The sequence below is a fragment of the Echinops telfairi genome, unplaced genomic scaffold, assembly GCF_000313985.2.
Source record: "Echinops telfairi isolate 266 unplaced genomic scaffold, ASM31398v2 ScPeMD7_27;HRSCAF=92, whole genome shotgun sequence".
Taxonomy (NCBI): Eukaryota; Metazoa; Chordata; class Mammalia; order Afrosoricida; family Tenrecidae; genus Echinops; species Echinops telfairi.
In genome coordinates this window covers 3,510,690-3,534,742 of record NW_022103924.1, presented here as the reverse complement: position 1 = coordinate 3,534,742, position 24,053 = coordinate 3,510,690, and the positions used below count along the sequence as shown (strand labels likewise).

At 41.3% G+C, this 24,053-nt stretch overlaps 1 protein-coding gene across 1 annotated transcript in view; it reads left to right on the top strand.

The window, feature by feature from the left end:
- AOPEP (aminopeptidase O (putative)) overlaps positions 1-24,053 on the top strand; it is a 537,030-nt gene that overhangs the window by 446,123 nt on the left and 66,854 nt on the right. The window contains exon 15 of the mRNA XM_045289429.1: positions 217-291. Within this exon, the coding sequence (XP_045145364.1) occupies positions 217-291 (75 nt within the window). The remainder of the gene's footprint in view (positions 1-216; positions 292-24,053) is intronic.

The window sequence follows — 24,053 nt, the reverse complement described above, 5'->3', positions numbered from 1 at the left end:
GGCGTGGGGCGACAATCGGGCCCCTGACCCGGGGAGCGGCGGGGGCGAAGGTCAAGGCCTCGGCGCGGGGCGGACACGGAGCTCCCCCCCCCAAGGTGCCTGTGACTTCCCCAGGTGCAGCTGCGGAAGACTGCGTTGGGAGGTCCTTCATGCCAAGTGGCAGTCCTCTGGACGCGTCGTACTGTTTAAAACGCCCTTATGATTTTTGAACTTCAGATCACGAAATGGATTCGCGTGAACCGGAGACCCAGTAAACGAAAACGAAGAGAGAAGAGGGAAGTGTTTGAAAAGGTAGGGGTCCTGAAAGATAGCACCAGCTGGATGGATTTGGTGACGAATCCCTACTTCTTGCTTCTTGGGGACTAGCCACAGCAATAGAGTAGGACCTTGGCAAAAAGTTCAACGTATTTTAAAACATTCAATCTACAGTGAACAAGTAGACTTATTCTACTTGGGTAGTTCTGTAGAGATACTGGATGATATTCATTAAAGTCGTCAGCATACTGTGCATTTGTGATTAATGACCTGGGGATTGAGATTTGTTAGTACTTTATTTAAGCAATAGAGCTCCATGGATTCCATTATTATATTAGACTGGAAATGTTTGTTATTGCCACATTAAGGTTCCTAGGGAAAAGAAGTATTGTGAACAAATTGCCCATAGTATTAGATTTCTATATTTGTGATCGACCTAATAGCACTTAGACTTTTAACTTCACTGTCTCAGAAGAGAGAGACAAATAAATGCACTACTTTGAAACACTAGAAGGGATTTTATTTACTGTAAAGAAATGAGAAATCTGCTTTTCTGAATTTAGAATTTCAGTATGTTGTTTTGCAGTTTGAATTACAACTTTTGACCGGAAATTCTGTTAAATAAAAAATTGGTTTGTTACTATAATAAATATTATGAAATAAGGTAAGTAAGCTTTAATTTCTAAGTGGCTTTCCTTGGAAACTCCTACAAGGGAATGCTGTTTTTCAAACATCGAAGCAGATAGGATTTTTGTTGCTTTTGGTTAATTTAATTGTTTTTAAAATTTTATTATTCTTGATAGCACGAGGGATTAAAATAGCAGTGGGTTGTTTTTCTGTTGCTAGAATGTGTGATGAATCACCCCACTATCTGAAGCCAAATTCTTGCTGATAGCATTGCTGCCAATTTCTGTGATATGCTGCCTTAGTATGGGCATTACAAGTGGCCGAGAATGTGCACAAAGCACATCATAATGAAGGTGATACCAGAGTTTCAGAGTGCATTCAAGGATACGACCGGGAGAGTTGGAAAAAGAACTGGTTTGAGAACATAGTCATTTGAAGCTAGACGTTCATTCAGTGTGTGGAAAAAGTGATGTCCATCACTTCAGTTAAGCAGTAACAGAAAAAGTTCATTCTGAACATACTTGGTGTTTCTGACTATACCTCAGCGTGTTATGATAGATTTGTGTTTAACTTTCATGCTTTTTGGTGGTTTTAAAACATTGGTGAGGTGATGAGATCATAAAATATTCCCCAAAGAACAAACAGTTTGCTTAGCATTTCACATGTTTTCTAGCTGTTGCTATTTCTATTTTAATCAACAAGATTATCCCAACTCATATTGCATGGTGCACAAAAGAAGTAGCAGCCGCCACCTTTGTGGACCAGTGACTACCTTTATTTTGCACTGGAAGTAGCCTTATCTGTGACACCCTTGGTGAGCCCACCATGTCTTTTGAGCTCACCTTCCAAGGGAAGTTTCTCAGAACACCCCCACCCACCCCCACCTCTTTCACCTTGATAGAGGCTGTTATATTAGAATCACAGGCATGATGGGCACCTGACCTTTCTTAGCAAATGTGGGCAGCAATTTTAAAGAGGGTCTGAAAATGAGGACGATGGGGACCAAGATTCAGAATTTCCTTTCACGGAATAAAGCTAGTGTGAAGAGGAGTTGGTGGAGGGCCAAGTAGATGGGAAATTTCAGGGTCATCTCAGTGACCATAAATTGCCAGTGTCTTTAGTCAGTGTCAGGTTACCCAATAAGTAAGGTAAGCATAGGTTTGCTTGTGCATGCTTGTTGATCCGTAGTGAACAGTTTGACATTTTTTACTTCTTCAAAGAATCCCCTTCAAGGTAGAAGGGGAGTCTGTTTCTTGAAACCCCTAACATCTTCCTAAACAATCAGAGCCTCTTCAAAGTGAGAATCCCTGACAGGGACAGAGTACCGAGGCAAGATGGTGCACCTGTGCTTACTTCACAATCTGTAGGAAACCCTTCCACATGCTATTCACCACATTCTGTGTTGGCTCCAGACTAATAAGCAAGGTCAAGTACGCTCAGACTGAATGTGCTTATTGAGTCGTACTTCACCCCCTTCTCCAGTCGTTTTCTCCTACCTCCAAGCAGCCCCATCAAAGCTATTTGCTGATTGTTTTGCCCTGCCACACCTAGGAGAGAGCATTCAGGGCTAACTGAGGCAAAGCACTGGGGTTTTCAAGGGCAAGATGAAAGGGAGTGAAATTCTTGACTGAGGGCTTTGGGAGGATATCCTGAGAGACATTGAAGATAGCCTGCGGCTAGTAGTGGAGTCCAGCTGTCTTGTCCAAAGTACCCAGGGAGTTCTGTGTGGTAATTAGCATTCCAACTAACCTTTTGTTAGGCATTCAACCTGAGAGTGGAAATCTAGGGAGTTAACTTCCTTTTGGTTAGTGAGTGACTTTTTTTTTATGTCTGGCATGTTACAAATAGAAGCAAAATTTTTCTCCTTTCTCGTGTGTTCACCATGATTTTTCTCCTATGTTAAAACATTACTTTCTACTTTTGTTCATCTTGTATCCCTGTAAGATAAGGGGATGAGTTTTCGTCTTTCCATGGAGGTATTTATTTCAAATCTAGTCCTTGTCTTTAGGTGTCTGTTTTCGTTTCCTTGCTCCATTCCTCCATTCCCTGCTGCCCTTATTCAGCCTCACTCCCCTAGTCTGTGTCTGCATCTTCAGACCCCTCTCAGGACTCAGCCTAGAAGAGTGAGCATAGCATTCTTTGTCCTACAGGAGGTGTATTAGTCCGGGTACTTTAGAGGAACAAATCCACAACAACTCATGTATAAGGGAGAGTTTTATATAAAGGGTAAGTGCGCATCGAGAAAACATTCCAACCCAGTGCTGCCCAAGCCCACAAGTCCAACATTACATTAACGCATTAACCCATATGTCCAACACCAGTCCACAAAGTCCTCCTCCATCTCACAAAACAGACTCGACATTGCCGGCTGCAGGAGGAAAGCTGAGTCCGTGAATGTGTAAACATCTCAGCGCTGGCAGGGGTCTCCACACGGGTGCTCTGGCACCCAGGGCTGCATCGGGGTAGGTCCATGTGGCTTCTCTTTGGGGATGTCTTTCAGGAAGTCAGCCTTGCCAGCTGAAGCAGGGAACTGCTAAGGCAGCTGCACCCTGGTGCGACCATCACAAAGCAAGAGACTGGAGAACTAGAAAGTCTAGGCTCACCAAGCCATTTATCCCCCCGCCCTTCAATTAATCCCACATGTGTTTATTGGCCAGGGTGGCACAATAAACTAACTCAGGAGGGTACTTTTACAGACTTGTGGAAAACAGAACCTTTGGACTGGCCTGAGAATGGAAAAATAACATCGGCGGTGAGAGACCAGAATCTGAAAATGGGCACTGGGTAAGGAATCGCCCATAAAGAATGTGATCTTAGAGGAGCTATTTGTTTTCCCCTTTAAAGGAAATGTTGAAGGTGCTTAAGTGGTAGGCATAGTCTGCTGTAACTTGAAATACTAGTTGAGTTTTCCAGTGAACTCAGGAGAGGAAACAAAACAAACTTCCCCCGTGCTCCCCTATGGGTTAAAATCACGAATAATGAAATGTGGGCCACTGACTGAGGGAGAGGAACCACCCAGAAAAATCACTGCAAGACCTGCCTCCCTTGACCTTTCCCGGCTTCCTCCACCCTCTGCTCTCTGCTTCATCCTGCCCACCAGGTTGCTGTACTGTTTTCCTGTCATATCAGAGCTTGCGTTTGTCATCTTTCTGGTAGTATATAATTATCTCGTGTACATTTCATATCTACTCTGATACTTCCATTTTCAAAAAACAATACTGGGTTTTCAGTAAAGTTTACAAACAAGTTAGGTCCCCATTTAACATTTCCCATACTTGTTCAGGAGCTCTGTTGGTACAGTGGGGTATGTGTTGGGCTACTACCATCAAGTCACTGGTTCAAACTCTGCAGCTGCTCAGAGAAAAGGGGAGACTAGCAGCTTTTGTGTATTTACGGTCTCAGAAGCCCTAGGAAGCAGATCTGTGCTGCCCTGTGAGGTCACGGTAAGTTGGCACCCGCCCGGTGGCAGTTGCTCAGAGACACTGGTTATATTTTTCATAGTGTTTTAACTCTCTGTAATCCCCTTCTGGGTGTTTTACTGTAACACGTATTTCTACTTTATTTGTGCTTCATCTTTTAGCTCTTTTTAAGATGGTGAAACAATACTTTTACAACCTTTTTGGGTTTCTTCATTTTAAACTGTAAAGCATCTCTGCTCTGGCCCTTAGTATATTCTGTTTACCTTTTGATTTTTTCCCCTTGTTGTTTCAAGTTCCCTTTATTTAGTTGGATTAATTTTTGCTGCTGAAAAGCAAGAGGAACATAGGCAAGTACACAAAGAACAGTTAAGAAGAATGGATCAGTAAGCTCTGCGAGGGGCAGGATAAATAATGGTGATTGCAATAGTGAATTATATATCTTTTTTTTAAATCATGTTAAAAGATTTTACTAAATGGCTTTTGGTTTTAGAAAAAGACTTTTTTTTTGTTTCTGTTTTTGTATATAATCGGTTTAAAGAATTTATGCAGTGCAAAGATGGAGAATAATAACTGCTTTTCTGAGTTCTCATAATGCGTTTACCAGTATTCTGAGAATTACAAAATATTATAAAATATTTTATGGAATAGTAGATTTGAGGAAACTCCAGATAAAAGATATGACTGCTCTATCGGAAGGGAATTTCAATTTTCATATTCAAAAGAAGCATCCTTTCTAGTTTAGATATATCTAATAATATGCAAAGATCAAATTTTATAATATTCTTTTTTGGTCATCAGTGAGTACATGTAATGTCAGAAGTATTCTTTGGCTAATCTTCAAAACACTGAGAATTCCATAGTAGTAAGGCTGAATTACAATAATAACAAAGGATCCTTTATGGCATTAGTTTGTCCCAAGTAAGTGGTCTTGGTGAGAGTGTGGCTGCCTGACCTGTGGTACAGTTAGCCAGAAGGAACACAGAGTATAAATGGTTCCAACAACCGAACCTTTTAGACTGACTTTCTTCTTTCTTCCTTCCTTCCTTTCTTGCTTTCTTTCATTTTTTGGCTAGAACTTGAAAAACAATATACTTAAGCAAAAATATTGTTTAAAGTTTTTTGACAATATCCCTAATATATCAACAAGGAGCCCTGCTGGGTTACGTGATGGTCTGCTACCTGAAAGGTCAGCAGTTCAAATCCACCAGCTGTTCCATGGCAGGAAGATGAAATTGTCTGCTCCTTTCAAGATTTACAGCCTTAGAAACCCAGACGGGTCGGTTTCCTCTGCCCTCTAAAGGCAAGAGAGTGTAACAAATATGCAAATGTGGTTGTGAAAATATAGACCCTACAGTATTTAGTCGAGACTCTTTGAATTGGAAAGGAGCCCTGGTTACAGAGTGGTTCCATGCTTGGCTGCTAAATACATGGGTCTTGGTTTAGACCCACCTGTTACTCCTTGGGAGAAAGATGTGGTGCTCTGTCTCTGTAAAGATTGCAACTTTAGAAACTGTGGGTGCCAATCTATGCAAGCTTCACAAGCTTTGAATTGGAACTAAATGATACATTCCATTTTTAGGAAAAAAAATCCTGAAAATAGTTTCCTTTGTGGTGATATTCTTCCTAAATTCTGGAGCATTTTACTCATTTTATTTGTTCTTTCCACATAGTCATCATAGTAATTCAGGGTAATCTTGGTTTAAATAATAATTCACAGGTTTTAAAATTTGTATGTAAAACCCAGGTTGGTTTTTGCATTTTGTAGTGGTTACTAATAGTTTTTAAATCCTATACATTATAAAAAAACACTTTTGTAATATGATTAAAACATTTTAAATTATAAACCTAGGTACAAATATTAAATTTTGCAAAATGCTTTCTTGTGTTTATCGTTCGTGATAAAAATACCTTATATTTGTGATATGATGTATTCACAATTTCTGGGCTAGTGAAACTTCCCTGGCTCTCTTGTGGACCTGAACTCTAAGAGAAGCTGGGGGCTTTGCTGAAGTTGGGTCTCTAGCCACGCTCAACACAAGCCTAGCAAAACGGCACAAGATGAGTTTAGAGAGTGCAGACCAAGGGTCCTGCCACTTCTGGGAGCTGCTGGCCATTACTAAGATGGTACCCGTGGTGCGACTCTTACTCAACTAAGGCAACACTGCATTATGTGGGTTCCTAGGCAATTGGTGGCCTGCCTTGTTTCTAGGACGCTGTTGCCCTGTGAGAATTCATAACTAGTCTACATTTATGTAGCTATAATCTCTTACAATAGCTGCATTGATTCTTGATTTCCATAGAAAAGCTTTATAGATTCTGAGTCGCAGCTCTTGGGACACCAGTCCCCCCCTTCCCTCCTGCCCTCCCTGTCTGAGTGGCTTTTGTGTCCTGTGCTGTACTGATTGTGCCCTTGGATGACAACTTACTTGAGTGATGGGAGAGGCAGAGTAATCTATTAAAAGTCATTACAAAGAAGCCAAACAACAAAAGTAATTACAAAGCCGTTAATTTTCCATTCATTACTTTTTATTGCTAGAATATTTGGGACCTGCTTGAGTATCTCAGTCTTATTTGTGGCTCTCCCTAACAGGTACATAATTTATTAAATTCTGTGTATCCAGGTGTTAAGCTAGATCAGGTTTCATAAAAACTTGTCCTTTTTTTTTTCTTTTTCCTCAAAGCTGGACCAAGGAAGGATTGCTGATAAAATGTATTTTTGTTAGCCTCAGAACAGAAGTCTGATCTATATACTATAGATATACTGTACTATATACTATAGTATATACATCGACTATACTTATCTACTATTAAATTGCTGTCTCTTCTGTAAATGTATTAATTTCCTATTTTATTTTTATTAATTTTTAAAGAAATTACACTTTTAAAAAATGTTGTGAGACGTCTGCATGTGCTAACCTGGCTTCCTGTACCGAGCAAGCATACGGAAAATTACAGTATACTAATGTACTTCCCCTCACACACTTTGCCACATATTTTAATAAGAATCTTTGAATAGAACTATTAATATAATAGCTAACACCATGTGTCAAGCACTGTCGTAAGTGCATTACTTGTATCAGCTCACATAAATGTGCCATTAAAACTGTGTCACGAGCCAGCAATACACTATTACTATTAAGATGCTGTAGACTGCATCTGGCTCTTTGAAAGTAGGTGAGGTATACACAAGTCAGATCCTTGCTAAAGAAAAAGAATCCTTTGGGTAAGATTTGAAATTTATTTTTAACTGAGCTTACTGACAGCCTTGGACCACCAACATAAAGCCGCCATTTCTAGATTCAGAAAATCCCAACCAGCATGTATTTTGAAAATTCTTGAAAGTGTGCAGATAATTACATGACTGTTGATTTTAGCAGGTTTGACGCCAGCAGCCAGCAGCTCTTCTGTGCCCTGAAAGATTAAAGCCATTTTAATATGAAACATAAGTGTTCTTCTGGAAGAGGGAGTGGGGAGAGAAGAATGTGGTGGTTTTCTGGTTACTTTTATAGGAAGCATTAGCTGCATTCCTGTGACAGTGCTTTAATTGGCAGTCATCCCCCGCCCCCTTGTAGGCATTTTAATGAGCTGCTGTTTTGTGCCTGGTATCATATGGCACTAATAAGATGCACTATTTTAGTAGCACCTACTGGTGTCTGTATAGTCTAGGGACTGTCATTATTTTCATTAATCTTCAATTTTTGGATGCTGGCTCCATTGTATAACCTGGAGCCTATCAAGTGTGCACTTACTCAATTGATGAATCGCTAGTCTGCACCCAGGAGAGGGGATGCTCAAACCTTGTATTCCCACCACTTAGAAAAGAACCAGATCTCGTCCCCCTAAGTGTTTGTTGACTGAATAAATGAGTGAATCGCATAAACTGCACTTATCTTCCAAACTCAGAACTGGCAATTGCATTTTTATTTACCTTACTGACCCCAGGTTTTTATTTAGTCCTTACATTTTTAATGACAGACACCATTAAAGTACATTTCATAGGTTTCCTGGCTTTACCTTGGATCATATCTTTTATCCCTTCTATTACATTTTCTCAATTGGAGAAAGACCCCTTTGGCCACAAGTCTTCGTATTTAATATACCAGTGAAACCCATTTATATTAATTGAGAAAATCAATTTGTTTGACCTCCATTCTATTGTACAGTGTTAAGATATATAAGTACGTAGGTGTATATATATATATATTTTTTTTCTCTTTTGTCCATTTAGTAATTGTAGGAAGGCTTGTCATTTGGAGCTAATGGTTGCTTTCATAATTCATCTGTTTTGTCACTTTTTCCTCACTGCTTGGGTGCTTATGCCCTACCATGGGAAAATTAGAAATTACCTCTCTTGCCCTCCCTCCTTTCTCTCATGTTATCTGACTTGAAGTGTTAGCTTTTTACTTCCAAATACCTGTAAGCAATCAATAAGCTGACAGTATTTTTTTAAAGATCTTCCCATTCCCCCCTATTTTGAAAGTTAACCTGTGTGATGTCTAAACATAAGGAAATTATGTATGAAACTATCCTGCATCCTTTATAAAATCACTTAGTTTTAATTCTACATGTAAATCTAAATTGCTTCATTATCACTAATGTCTGTAGTCATTTAGAGTTTCTGAATTTACTAGTTACTTGGTACGTTTTTCAGGACACGGTTGTGGTAACTATATTCCCTGGGTTCTTTCCTGTTTGTAAATTAGCACCCATAGTACACGTAGACTGGTTTAGCTAGATGTACAATCCTTGCCTTTTAGTTTCTTTGTCTTAACTATCGGACTTTTTTTTTCTTGCAGAAATTCTTTTCTTAGCAAATCTGATGCAGATCTCATTTCTTTTCCTTTTGCAAGCCCAGACTTTCTTAATTTAAATTCCAATAATTTTACTATTTCCCATTGTCTGTCAAATTTCCCTGATGTGCCTGCTTTGAGCTTTATTGCCCTCATTTAAAAAGTGAAAATATCATTTTTTTTGCCAGTTTGCAGAGTGATTTTGAAGACCAAATAAGGTATTGTACATAAAATGCTTTGAATGTAATATTTTACTGTTAGCCATTGAAGTCCTTTTTAAGCATTAAAATGGAAAGTATCGCATTTTACAGAGAACTGAATGGGCTTGACTTGGTTTCATCTCTGTAAGAAATCTCATGGCTCTGTCACTACATGTCTTGCCTACCAATAAACTGCTTAATTCCATTTGGTAAAGCAGTTCTTTGCGCCTACTCGTAATGGCTCCCTAGACTAAGAGTGGTGGTGCTTTGGACAACATCTCACTGGGAAAATTCCGTCTCTATTTTGTTCTTCTCACACTCTTCCTTGTCCTGTGCTAGCTTCTCAAGTGAAATTTGTGTACATGGTTATAAGTTTATAGCTGTGTAGGTGGCTCTACATCAGAATCAACTCGATACCACACAACAACCTAAGGGGGGAAAATTACTCTCTCTTTCAGACAGTGAGGAAAACTGAAAACCCTAGTCAGCCCAATCAGCCAACACATTTTCTTACATTTGTTGTACATCAGGCCCTGTATCAAACTGTGGGAAATACCAAAGAAACACCAGATGTCATGTCTGGCCATGGAAAGATAAAACACACAACATATCAGAGATCACTTACAAAGCAGCATGTGATAAATAAATCCAAACCAGGGTAGCACAAACTAAGGATATGAGCGCATGGTGTGTTTCACCTGAGGCTACCCTGCGTTAGTTTCCATGCTTTGGCCTTGTTTTGATAAAGGCAGCCCTTTACACGCAGTCTGCAAGTTACGGTGGGAAATTGGGTAATTGAATTAACTGAATCCATTTAAGTGCTTTTATCTGATATGTAAGCACAGATAGGAGCTTGAGTGACATGCATATAAATAGTGTTAGTGTCTTTATTTGAATATGTGATTAAAAAAAATAAGTTCATGTTTTGCAAGTAAGGCTGGAACCCATCATAGAATTTCTGCCAACATTTATGAATCAGGATGATCTAGAAACCTAAGACTAGAAATGTAATCCTGTCTATAGTTCCATGTATTATACATACCTCAGCCAATTCTATAGGTATTTAAACTATTTACTAGCCATTCGTTGCATACCTACAATGTTCAAGATTGGTTGGGAGTCGATAGAAAATGGCCTTCTCTCTAAGTGTTGATGGTGGCACTGTGAGAAACTATATGGAGAAGAAAACGCAACAGGCAGATCTCCCAGAGACGCGGGGAAAGCACAGTGGGATACAGAGCACTTGGAAAGAGTCTCTGCAGTCAAAGGACACCACATGCCTGGGCTGTTCTCATGGTCCTCTAGCCTGGTTCTGGCTGACAGGGTACAGAATCTGCACTGCCGCCCCCTCTCCCCCCGCCCCCCCAATTCCTTATGTTATTTTGTAGGATTAATGCCACTGTAGTTTCTGTTAGCAACATTTCAGATTGTCTTCATGAGTATGTACTAAACTAGAAAACTAGCATTTATCTTTGGCTGAGTAGTGTGAAGTCAAAGTCTGTCAAAGTTACACCAATGGCCATCAAGTCACCCCAGCTCCTAGTGATGGTGGATGTTTGAGCCACCTCTAGACGTTAGGGGCCTGTGGTGCTTGAGTCTCTTATGTTCTCTGTAGCAACCACCGTACCCCATTCCTCCTCCATTTGCGCGACTGTGTTTGTGGGTTTTCACCTGGTTCCAAGTCAGAGTGAGAAAATGTGTCAACATTGGGAACAAAGGAGGGAGATACCAATGTTGTTTTAAAGCTCCAGAACTTCGCAGGATTCCCTGCTGGGATTTTTTTTTTAATGTTGTCTTCTGTTGTTTAAAGTATCCCACATTTTCAGAATCACAGGTATGACAAGATCTCACTTAAGGGATGTGCATTGAAAAAAAGCTATTCAAGGTGGCGCCAAAAAGTTCATGGACAGTGAAATTAAAACGATGTTTTTCCAGAAACTTAAAAGCCTCTGCTCCATGTCTTTCATTTTCCTAATGATGAAAAGAGGCTTGTCAATTAACCATGTTTACATACATATATATACATATACGTGTGTTCAAGTCTCTTCATCTTCTGTATGTCTGTAAATCAAGAGGAATTGGCTTCTGAGAGTTCTATACCGTGCGTCTGTGAAGATTCAGATTTCCCTGTATGTGAAAGCCGTAGGACAAAACTTCAGTGATTTCTAACAAGGAAATGACGTGAAAGGAGCCTGGCATTTTCATAGACCAGGCACTGGCAGTGATTTCATGGTATAACTGAAAGGTACAACAGTTGTACTGTCAGTTCACTGTGGCAGTTTCCCTTCCCTCGTTTGTGTCTCAGGAAAAGGGGAGAACGGCAGAACGCCCCTGGAACAGACATGAAATAGGGTTGGATTCTGTTCACTCTACACTGAGTTTTGGTTTTTCTGTAAGTGTACTCACTCACTCACTCACTCACTCACTCACTCACTGGTTTTCATGGGCAGAAGGGGTATATCTTTAGCATTTATTCATAGCACAATAACAGTAAAAGGTGCTGAGTGCTTCCATAGGCAGCAGAAGAGAAAGAAGTCTCTCTCTCCCAACAGTTGTATTCATTTAAAAGCTGTATGTACTTTATATGCCCCAGAATTCACATATGCTAGTTGCTGAGTTTTCAGAAGCACACAGTGTTGCAGTTATGGCCACAATTTTGTTTCTCACAATTCTCACCCAAAAAGTTTGTTTCTGCCCATTCAGTCCCCATCCTTACATCCAGCCAGCAGCCACGGATCATGCTTTCTGTCTTTATAGTTTTACCTTTTTAGAAATCTTATTGAGATGGCCCCGAACACTGGTAGTCCTTTGCATCAATTTTTTTAAGCATACTTTTTTTTGTTTTAAGCATCATCAGTATCATAAGTCATTCCTCTTTATTGCTGAGTAGTTTTCCATTATATGAATTTACTCCCCTTTGCTCTATTTATTATGCTGATAGACATTTTTTCTTTGAAGCACTTACGGTTATTGGGGAAAATGCTTCCATGAATATTGCTATACCTGTCTTTGTAGATGTTTGCATTTCTTTTGAGTTAGGTATCTAGTACTGGAATAAAGTGATGGAAAAAAGATTTAGTATAGAGTAGTAGGCCTGTGTGTAACTTTTTAAGCAGCTGCTAAACTGTTTACCAAAGTGACTGCACTGTTCTAATTTCTCATCATCAACATATAAGGTTTCCAGTCTCCCATCCTTATCAGCACTTGGTATTGTTAGCCTGTTTTAACATATCATTGAGCTTCAGGTCAAAGTGTATATAACATATAGTTTCTTAAACCCAAATTGTTGGTTGACTCTCGTTGCAAACCCCTAATGTGTCAGCATCTTCCTGTTTCCTCCCTGTGTTCCCTGTTTCCATTTGTCTGGTTTTCTGTCTTCAAGTCTTTGAGGCAAATGTGACCCTTTTCATCTCATAGAGTTGATGGTTTTAAGGAGCACATCATTCATTAATCGTTCTAAAGAGAGCATTATTGTGAGTTTTGTAGCCCGTTATATTATTTGTCTGAAAGTTTGCCTCTAGCAGTATCTCCAGTTCTAAGCTAGAAGGTTGTCTAAGGGCAATAGTTTCAGTGGTTCCTCTAGTCTTTCTCAGACTAGTACGTCTGCCTTTTCCCCCCTACATTTTAATCTATTTTAACTGTGACCTTCTATGATACAGAGGGATTACATAATTCCACTCTCCTGGTACCTTGGTAGAGAAGGCAGTGGTTCCTCTAGGCCATCAGTCCTTTGGATAAATTGCTTCTTTGAATATTAGAGGCTAATAGCTGCTTCTTAAAATGGTTGGTTGACTGAGTTGTAATGATAGTCATGCTGGTGGGTGTGAACCATGCTTCTTAGGCTTACTGGTTTTTTTTCCGAGAGGGTCTGAAAGTGCCTGATACTCTAATTGTTTTTTCCTTCATCTTAAAGACCAGAAAGCAGTAGCAACCAAACCAAAACATTCCTGCCATCTGGTCGATTCTGGCTCCTCGGCCCAGAATCGCCCCTGTGGTTAAGAAGAAGGCTTGACAGGAGTAGAGAGCTTCATCTTTCTCCCTGGGAGCAGCTCCTGGTTTCAAACTGCCTTGGCAGTTTAACAGCTCGTCGTGTGACCCACTACACTGTCAGTGCTCCTCTAACTATTCTTTTGCCCTTCATTCTCAGATCAGAAGGCAGTAGCTCAGTCCATGGAAAATCTAATACCTTACCCGCGATTCCCAAATGAGTCAGTGAACTGTATGCATCACTAGGCATTGTAGCGACCTGCTTTGTTCTGACACTTAACTTCTGGTGACTCAGAATCCCCTGTGTTCTTGTGGCTTTGTTAGGTGTGACTTTGTTTTTAGCTTTTAGAAATTAGCTGTTTTTATCCTCTCTGGAATTTGCTATGATGAAATTCAGTGCTTTTTCTGCAGATAGGTGCTGATTTTTCTCACCGTGCTTGTTAGCTAGGTATAGTGTGTGGAGCTTAAGCCACCCAGAGTGCCTTCCTGAGTGGGTTCCATGTTGACCGTGTGGCCAGGTGTCATCCTGGACACTGGGGCGGACCCTTGCTTCCTTATTCTGTGGGAGTTAACCGAGGTGACAGCAGAAAAGACCTGCACTTATCATATAATGCTATAATAACATACGCATTTTAAAGCTCTTCTCCAAAAAGGATTGTGAAAGACTGATTGGCTGGGTAGTATATGGCTATATACCATTCATTTGCTTTTTCTCATGCCAATGAGTTTAGAAAGTATTTTAAAAATGTATTTCTAGACAACAAAGCTGCTCCATGAGCAGTAACAAGCAGAGCAGCAGTACTCTGATCAGTTTGTATGTTGTGTCCCCCTCTCGGCTTATGACAGAGCACCCAGTGTGTCTCCGAGCCACTAAAGCCTTTCGTTTTTATCTCCTTTCAGTTTGTCCACGACAGTGGGGCACTTTGTCATTGTTCCTATTCCAATTCAGAAACTCTAAAGGATTCTTCGGGGTGGTCATAAGATTTGTCTCTAGCAAAGCTTTATTTTGGGCCAGTCTGGAATCAGTATGTTGTTTCTGCTATTTCTTTTGCCTAAACTGCCTTGGAGTTCACGTGCAGGTGGTGGAGCTTGTACACATTCCCAGCTAATTGACAGCACTTCACATCGGGCACATTTCCTCCTGCACTGTAACCTTGCTGTGTATTTCCTGTTAAGGGAAGAGTTCCACTGCCTTTCTTTTCTGCATTCTCTAGACCTGGGGCTTCACAAAGTTCCTGGGAAAACGTCCTGTTCTCTAGTTGCATTTTCTCTGAGATGTCCATTGCATGATTACATTGAGCTTCTAAATGTTAGAGGACTTACAGTGCTTAAGAGCTGGGGAGGGCACCAGGAGAACTACACACTTAGGTAACTTCAGAAGAGAAACCTCCACCAAGGCCGCCTTTGGAAAACTGGAAACGAATATGCAGTTTTCAAAGCTACCTTAGGCCCTAAGTACTCACGTGTATGCTGGTTGTGAAAGAGAAAATGTTTGGGAGACCCAAGATTTCAGCTTGATTTGGGGGACTGCATTCCTCTGTACAGGTCCATAATTGTTAAGGGGTGAAAACGACCTTTCACTGGCCCCTTATTTTATATGCGAGAACACAGGGCTGAGTCATGGAATGCTGACTGGCCCTAGCACAGTCAGGCCTCTCCTCTTCCCTGTGCTGTGCTTCTCAACCCCATGCTGGGCAGCACCCGGGTAGGGCAGCTTTAAGTCAGAGGCGAGGAGAAATGTTTCCGGAAGGTCTTTGCTTGGCTGGGAGGGCACAGATAATGACAGCAGCAGGGACAGGTGTGGGCCACTTGAGGCTCTCACAAGTCCCAAATGAATGGCATCGTCCTGGCTTTGGGGGCCTCAGTCATTCCAAGAAGCAGGCCAAGATTCGGTGGTGATAAGCCTGCCAGATAACTGCAAGGGCTGATGTGAAAAACCTGCCTTTATATTCCCGAGTTTACAAGTCAAGACTACTTGAGGTTTTTGTGAAGTTTGTCACAGAACAAGCATCTGCAACATGAAATATTGCCATTTATTTCATTTTGTCACCCAGTGCATGTGGCCGATAACTGGGCGTTTTATTGTGCAACCCGGTAAAGACAGATCTCCCTTGCATTTTCTTCAGCCTGCGCAGGTGCAGGCATACCTCGGAGCCACTGTGGGCTTGGTTCCAGACCGCCGCAACGAAGCCATTTGTCACAATATTGTTTGTTTTCATGGTGTGCATAAACATTATGTCCACAGTGCAGTATCCTGTGTCATTATGAAAATGTTGGGCATATCTTGAGAATTATCACACTGACTCAAGCTTGACGTGAACACATGCTGTGGGAAAATGGCACCGTTGACTTGCTTAATGCGGGGTTGCCATAGCCTTCAGTTTGATGTAAGAACAAACAGTTTCTGTGAAGCACAGTAAACTGAGTTATACCTATATAAAATAATACCTTGCTTCTGAAAATGTGCAGCAGCTTCCATTTTTATATCTGTCTATACCTTAATGAATTATAAATTTATATTTAAGTGAAGTTTTTCTAGTTTCTCTTGGCTGATGATTTGCTCAGGGCCCAAATAAAATCACCTGTACGCCCTCAAAATGGTATTGATAAAACCAATACCAAACTTAGACGATGAAAGGGTTAGTCACTCAGAACTCGGCACAGCTGGCTTGAAGAAAAGCTGCTGTGTTTTCCCTAGAACTGTGGACTCTGCACAGAATGGCAGGTGAGAAGACAAAGGAGGCCCTAAACTACTGGAAACGTGTAGAAGGCTCCTTTTCCAAATCCCTCCCAGCAAAAGTGAGAAGTGCCATACAGGACTAGAACTATTTCGTTATTTATTTTTAATCATTTATTGGGGCTCGTACAACTCTTATCACAATCCATACATAGATCCACTGACTCAAGCACATCTGTACATTTGTTGCCATCATCATTCTCAAAACATTTGCTTTCTACTTGAGCCCTTGGTATCAGCTCCTCATTTTCCCCTCCCTCATGAACCCTTGATAATTTATATTTTTTCAGGTCTTACACTGCAGGACTTGAATTATTAAGAGTTGAAAAAGACCTTCTCTTACTGAAGGACGACACACATGAGTTAGGAATCCTGGTATGCTCTAGGTCTTTGCTGGAGTCATTGACTTGGTCGACAGTAGCGTTACTTAGACATGGAATACCAGATAAAGCAAATAAATCTCAGTGATGTTGAAATATCTCCCAGCAGAGGGTTACTGTTGATCCAGTGTGGTTGTCCGCCTGTAGCTGACAGACCATTATGCCGACATTCCCACGTACATAACCCCCTACGAACTCACACACTATCTGTTTAACCTGACTGTTACCTTGGCCTGGTAGCCTTGGCATGAAGTCTGCTGTGACCACAGCCTCCCATGTTGGACTAACGCTACAGGCGCTATTTCCGGAGCTAGTGTGCTCTGCATCTGACGCTGACTCACACGCCTTTGCTCCTAGCAATTGCCCCGTGCAAAGCCATTGTCATCATGAGCCATCCTAGGAAGAGGCTCAGTGGAGAACATTGGAGGTAGAGAAGTAACCCAGGCTCCCAAAAGGAAGGCGAAAAATAACTTTGTTTTGCTTAATTTCATACTCACTCTTGATGGAGTTGGAGATTACAGAACAATTTTCTACAGAACTTCTCATGTTTAAATCCTTAAATGGGAAGGCAGAGTAAAATAACTAATGATACTTAAAGGTCTTGAACATAGTTTGTATTTTCTCCATTTTCGGTTTTTGTAATCCAGTCTGTTTTGAAATGACTATTACAAGGAAGAGAGGGGGTTGTCAGTATTCCTACTCATTGTTTTCAAAATATCTGGAGGGTAAGGCGCACTCAGTAAAAATTAAAATTAAAAAATTTTAAAATAAAAAATTAAAAAGAATTTCACTGTGGTATTTTTGGTAGGACTTTTTCCTGGGGAAAAAATGTTACCAGCACATTTGGAAATATTCCTTCACCTTTAATATATAGATTAAGAAATAATGAACGCTGCTATTTGTAGAATAGCTTAATAGAAAGTTCCGTTGAATAGTGTATTTTACTTCACAGGCAACTTTATGACTCTAGTTTTTTAGCTAGAGAAATGTTAATATGTCGTGATGGGTACCCCCCACCCTACCCCCTCCCCCACCCCAAACGTGTGGTTCCCATTAACTTCTCTCTGCACAGAACTTGGGAGATAGCCGAAGCTGATTACTCTGGGACATTTGTGCGCTAGAATTAAAGTCTGAAACTACATTTCCCCCTCATTTTAGTCCTTTACAATGTGGAATCAATTGTGACGCAGTGAAGACTACGTGTCCTACTTTTTCTACCCTGAACAATTAGCCCATCTAAGCCTCAGTCTCCTTATCTGCAGCAGAGTAATTGTTGGGAAACACCGTCAATTTATTGGTGATGGGTCTGTGCAATGCCATTTTCAGGCTTTTAGACAGGTTTCATCTGTTGAGCAGTGTTATTCATTGTGAGACCTGAGGAGACCAGAGACCAGTAAGTTGACCTTGAAGCACAGCTTCTGAAGGAGTGGCAGTGAGAACCTGCGTTTGGACCATTGATGTGAAGACAGGCCAGCTGGCTTGTCTCCAGTTTGCAGACCAAGGAGGCAGCCAGGCTGCTTCACTGGCAGGTCCCAGCCATGCGTGGGATGCATTTAACTCCCAGGCTGTGAGGGTCGCTGCCATGGACTCATCAGTCTGTTAGAAGTTTCTGCTGCATGCCTCTCTGGGGGCTCTAGTGATTTTGGTTTTATGCTCAGGTCTTAATTAATTAAAGTGATCTCAAATTGTATGTGGTCTGGTTATCCAAAGATACAGTGCTTAACTGCTGACGTTCTGAGCATTGAAGAATTCTCATTCTAGTAAGCTTCTAAAAACAAATGTTGAACTGTCATTCTTTTCCCCATCTCCCCCCAACACCATGCAACTATAGAGGTCTCAGTTTATTATTATTATTATTACATAGAACTGGCTCAAACTCATTAATAGGTTTCCCTAGACATTTGACTTGATGACGGAAAACCACTTAGATCCTGAGAAGTGGGCTCAATGTTTGTTTCAACTATGAGTAATTTGTTACTCATGATTTTTAAAAGCTTTTCAGAGTGTCCTTTCTCAAGGATCAATATTTTTTTAAGAAAGAACATCTTATAGGTAAGCCATAACATTACTTGATAATCAGACATCATTTTCAAATAGTTAAAAGGGTCATTGGACAAAACCCTCTGGACTGATTTTAGTTTCTTAATTGCTTAGGCTTGAAGCTCTACATGCCCTGTAAATTATGAACAGGCTTGAATTTTTTATGGGAGAGTGATTTTTTTTTTAATGTAGGCTAATTGTCATGTCAAATGTTCTTTACTGAGGTAACTCTGTCAGGTCATTCACATTGCCACTTTTATTCCCAGAATCTCTCTACTTTTCCCCATGTGAAGTTTATTTGAAATAGAGTGCAGAACCAGAGAGAAAGTGAGGTGAGAAAAGGGGAGTGCATTGTGAGAAAAGACTCTGGTGCTTTCCACTAGTCTGGTGGTTTGTTGCATGCTTACCTCAGGTCAGCTGCAGGCTCTCATCATAGTAAAGAAGCGTTGTCTGTGATCTCGAAAGATCTGACACAGACTCACCATTTCCTCCACCAGTTGTGAAAGCACCTTTACAGACTGACTGGGCCTTGGGAAGTCTCATGGGGTCTATAGCCACAGCAGTTCTAGACATGGGATTTGTGTGACCATGGACAACAGCAAGTGTGGTCCGTGCCGGCCTTGGACCACAGGAGATGATTCTGTGGTCTTGTGCCCCATCATGCCAACCTCACCGTATACACCCCTTCTCTGTGGTGTCTCTGAGCAGAGAGAGTCTACTGGGAGAGAAAAGTTTTATTGCTTTCTTCTCAAAAGGAAATACTCAAGGGGTTGGTAGCGGTGCTGGGAATAAATATAGCATTTCCGTTGTCCTGCTAGTTCAACTCCACAGCATTTTTTGAAAAATAGATTTTTGTCTTAACTTCAACTAAAAATAATCCCCTACTTGTTTTTATCAGAGAAGCCCTCTTTCACTTAAATTGATTTCCCATTTGGGAGCTTTTGTCTGAGAGTAATGTTACTAAGATGCTTTTCTTTGGGGCGGGTCCTCGGTTATAGCTCTCCAGGTGAGAATCCCAAGCAGGTGCCCTAGGCCATCCTTGTATCCCGACTGGGTGGTCTAGAAACTCTGACTGTTTTGTCCTCCTTTTGTTTCTTCCTTGGCCTGTTTTTCCAGTAGCAATTGTTGTAGACGTTTCTCTGCCTTGCCCTTTCTAGCCTTCCATCAATAAATAGCAGCTGCCCGGAACCACGGTTAGCATCTTCCCTTGGTTTGCAGAGAGTGGGGGCTGTCACGAGTCAGCAAACGGGGCGAGCCTCAGGCATTCAGCCAGGCCCAGCTGAGTGGTGCCCTGAGTTAGTGGTGCTTGGCAAATGGAAGTTCCTTAGAAAATGGGAGGGGGGAGGTAAGCCTTTAGACTTTGTGCGCCTGTTTACCAAGTATTTTTCATGCGCAAAAAATTGAGTTTAGCGAATAATTAAGTTTAAACTGATTTTAACTCATAGACTCTAACCTTGAGGTTTGGGAGACCATGACTTGTGTTACATTTTAGATACATTAGTTAAAAATAACTTTGCTAGTTTCTAACTTTCTAGTTATTTAGAGTACCTATTTTCATATGTTGCCAATGTACCTTGTTTGGGTTTGCTGACTTAAAATGGTCCTGTTTTTTGGGCCAATGCTGACTCATCTCTGGAATCCCTGCCCATTCCCAGGCCCTGGTGCTGCCCCCACCACCAATATACAGTAATAAGTAATAGGGCCTTGACCTGGTCTGAACTCTTTAATGAGGAAAGAGCAGATTGTTTGCCCCTCCCTCCCTGCATGCTCTTTCATTATCTCTAAGAGGAAATGAAACAGCAGAATTCTGCATTCTCCTAATGGTAATGGCCTGATGTCATCTTTTCCACTGTCCTCAGGAAAGCGAGTCACGGCATAGACGGAACTTCAGCACTTTGTAGACACCCAGGCGTTGGCTCTGTATGTTTTCACCAGCTGTGAGATACAGTTTACATACCACAAAATTCACCAGGTTAGGTGTTCATTCACGGATGTTTGGTAACTTAGCTGTGCAGCCATTTTCACGGTTCAGCTCTCCAACACTTCCACTCCCTGGTGACCATTGCAGGCACTCCCCACTGCCCCTGCCCGCAGCCCGTCAGCAGTCTGCTGTATAGCCCCATCCACGTCCTATAAACAGAACCCCAGGAGCCGTGACTTTAAACAGTGTATTTTGGTCAAAGTTTCTGCAGTAGGGTAAGGTTTTCACTTCTTCACAGTCCTGTCACAGATCACTCAGGGTACAAGCTACGTTTTCCTGTGTGTTCACATTCTTATCTGTTTGATTCTGAAGGCGCTGTCTCCAGTTTCCCTTACCGTCTTATCTTTACTTTGTTAGCTATTGGATCTCATCGAAGTGAATTTTTAAAGGAGCACAGTGCTTCTAAGTTATAGTCTATTTTATGAGCCATTCTGTCATTTATCTAACACTATATGTGGCCTTTCTGTCTGCTTTCTTTCACTTAGCATGTTTGTGGGATTCATCTATGTCATAGTACGTATCAGAGGTTCCTTTTCATTTCTGAATAATATTCTATGGCGTGAATGTACCACACTGTATCTGCTTACTCACTAGTAGATGAATGTTTAGGTTGTTTCCAGTCGGAGCTGTTAAGAATAATGCTGCTCTGAAGACTTACACACATGTGTTTTTGTTTGTTTGTTTGCCTGGACTCATGTTTTCATTTCTCTTGGGAAAGTATCTAAAAGTGAAATGGCTGGGTTATATGTCAAATTTATTATCATTTTTTTACTTTTTACCATAATTTCTTTTTTAATATGTTAAATTTATTTGTAACTGTTTAAGAACATGCCAGACTGTTTTCCAAAGTGGTTGAAGTATGTTTCACTCCTCCTAGCAATGTGTGAGAATTCTAGTTACCTCTACATCTTTGACACAGGTTGTATGTAAGAATAACCTTAACCTTTGACTCTTACATTGTGCACAGAAGAAAGCTGAAGAGAGAGAGAGAGAGAGTGTGTGTGTGTGTGTATTTAAATACCGCTAACACATGTTAACTTGAATTGCTGCCACATCCTTTCTACTCTCAAGATTCTACCAGCAACCATGCATGTGATACTTTGATAGCTTTCCATTTAATTATGTGTTTTCCTACAGATTTGAAGTAAAGTATGGATATGCATACACAGAAATTATTGTCTAAATGATAGTTTACTTTGAGGAGAAATAGTTTTTATTGTGTTTCAGATTTTTTTTTTCATTTTCTGTTGTTTAATCCAAAGAATGTAAGTTCATACACATGCTGAATATACACATTGGTTTAACTGAGAGTAGACACATGTATCTATAGAGCCATATTTTATGGTGCTTTGAATAATTAAAGGGCAGAGCTTTTAGCTTATAGAATTGGGTAGCTCTTATGGGTTCTCTCATTAAAAATGCAATAAGTAATATTCATATGAATCTGGGCTACTTCCAAAAGCCTTGCAAAAATTATGCAAGAAGTATTTGTCACATCCTTGGGCATGGCAGTTATTACCCTGAATTTTCTAGACCAAATTAAAGTTGCTCCTTATTTTTGTCTGTTCCAGGATTTGCAGGTGTGTTGTATTTTGGCTCTGAATTTATCGTCTTATCCTTTTTTTCCTGAATAAGCCTGATGATTAGTCATGATAGAAAACCAAACTATTGCCATCAAGTTGATTCTGACTCATAGCAACCCTATAGGACATGGTAGAGCTGCCCCTGTGGGTTTCTGAGACTTTATGATTTCAAACTGCTAACCTTGTGGTAACCCAGCTTACTAACCCCATTATGCCACCAGGGCTCCTAGTCTTGATAAAACCTTCGGGTAAAGAGTACTTGTATTGTGGGTGAAGTCCACTTGGGAATGAGCATAGATCGTGTGGATGTGGGAACAGTTGATAGTTGTTGCAGGCACGTGGTGGTCCTCTGAATCTGCTTGTACAAATGTGGTTTCTCAGCAGTGACCGGGTGAAGGCTCACAGGCATGTGCCCTCACAGGTGAAAGCATGTCGGTTCCTGCATAGCACCGAGGTGCCAAAGGTGCCCAAGATTGCAGGAGGGAAACGGCCACAGAGAGGAGTTTCTTGAGGGCTGATTCCAACCACAGCCAGGGACCATTCCCAATGGGCATTTGGGCTCCATATGCCATCACGTGGGGGCAGCTTGGCACAAAGGAGCCTTTCTGATGGGGGAGAAGTGGTGCCACAGCGTGGGATTGCTATGGCCTCTAGTAGGGAGCCCACGGGACACACCCTGTTTGTGTGTCTGAGGATGTGTCTTGTCACACCTCTGGCCCAGGGTGTTATATAAAACCCAGCCTTATGTATGGATTGTGATAAGAGTTGTATAAGCCCCCAATAAAATAATTTTTAAAAAACTCAGCCTTGTCATGCACAGCTGTAGTATTTTCTGGGTTTTCTTAGAATGTGACTGTCGGGTAAATCTAGGAAGGTGGTTTTCTTTCATCTTTCCAAGAGTTCATTTGGAAAATCTTGCCACCAGTGGGGCTGCTTTTGTGGTATTGGGTGCACACCTACTGCAAACTAGGTGACGCTGCCATGGTGGAAGGACTGTCCAAGCTTCTAGCTGATCCTGGGTGCCCTACAGGGTCACTTTTGAACATTGAAACCACTCTGCTATTAATGCTCTTTAATATTACCGTGAAGCAAGATAATAGGGTTTTAAAACACCCACCCGCCCCCATTCATTATATGAATTTTGTATATTTTCCAAGAATTTGTTTTTTAAGATAGTTTTAAACGTGGACCATTATTTATGATGTCCTGTTGGCTCAAGGTCATGATGGCTCTATGGTCCATTTCATGCACCATTGGGTTGATGGATATGGGGAAGTGGCAGTGCTGATGAGCACAGAGAGTAGCCTTTATAGGAATCAGGTGGAGCGATGCAAGAGGTGGTTGTAGGGTTGGGGCTGCATGGCAGTGCTGGCCTGACTTCTGGAGAATTGTGCTCAGTCTGCGCACTCCATCTTCTGTATGCTCTGCCGCTCGCTGCATCCGACAGTGGGCAATCGGGCTTGCTGGACTGGACATCCAAGCCACGGACTTCAGAGCAGAGTGTACTTAAGGGGACAGGATGGTCAGAGTCATGCTGCTCGGGTCTTAGGGAACAGTCCCACAGCAGCTCCTGAAAAATCTATTCAAAGGCAAGAGGTTGAAGATGAAGTTCACTTTAATTTGGCTTCATTTATAGTAGTAACCAGATGTGCTATCCCCAAAAGAATCCATGTCCACTATGTATTTGCATGTGCCTCTGCCAGTTTGCTGACAGTGTGAGTGAGGCTACAGGCAGTTTCTGTTTTTGCCGCCCTAGTCCTCGAGGATGAAGTGGCCCAGCAGGGTAATTGGTAGGCCCCTGGGGGCGGGGGGTGGGGGCAAGCCATGCTGATCCAGTTGCTTACATCTTGACTGTTGCAGCCTTCCAGTGTTCCTACGGCCCATGTGAAGGAGCTAAGCTTTATTTTCTGGGGTGGGGCTTTGCCTGTATTTTTATTTTGATGCAAAAATTTGTTTAGTGCCCCCTATAGATTCAAATGAACCCACTGGAGTCAAGCAAACAACTCTTCTCCTGATTGTAAAAGTGGCATTGTTTATGAGAGAAACATATTTCC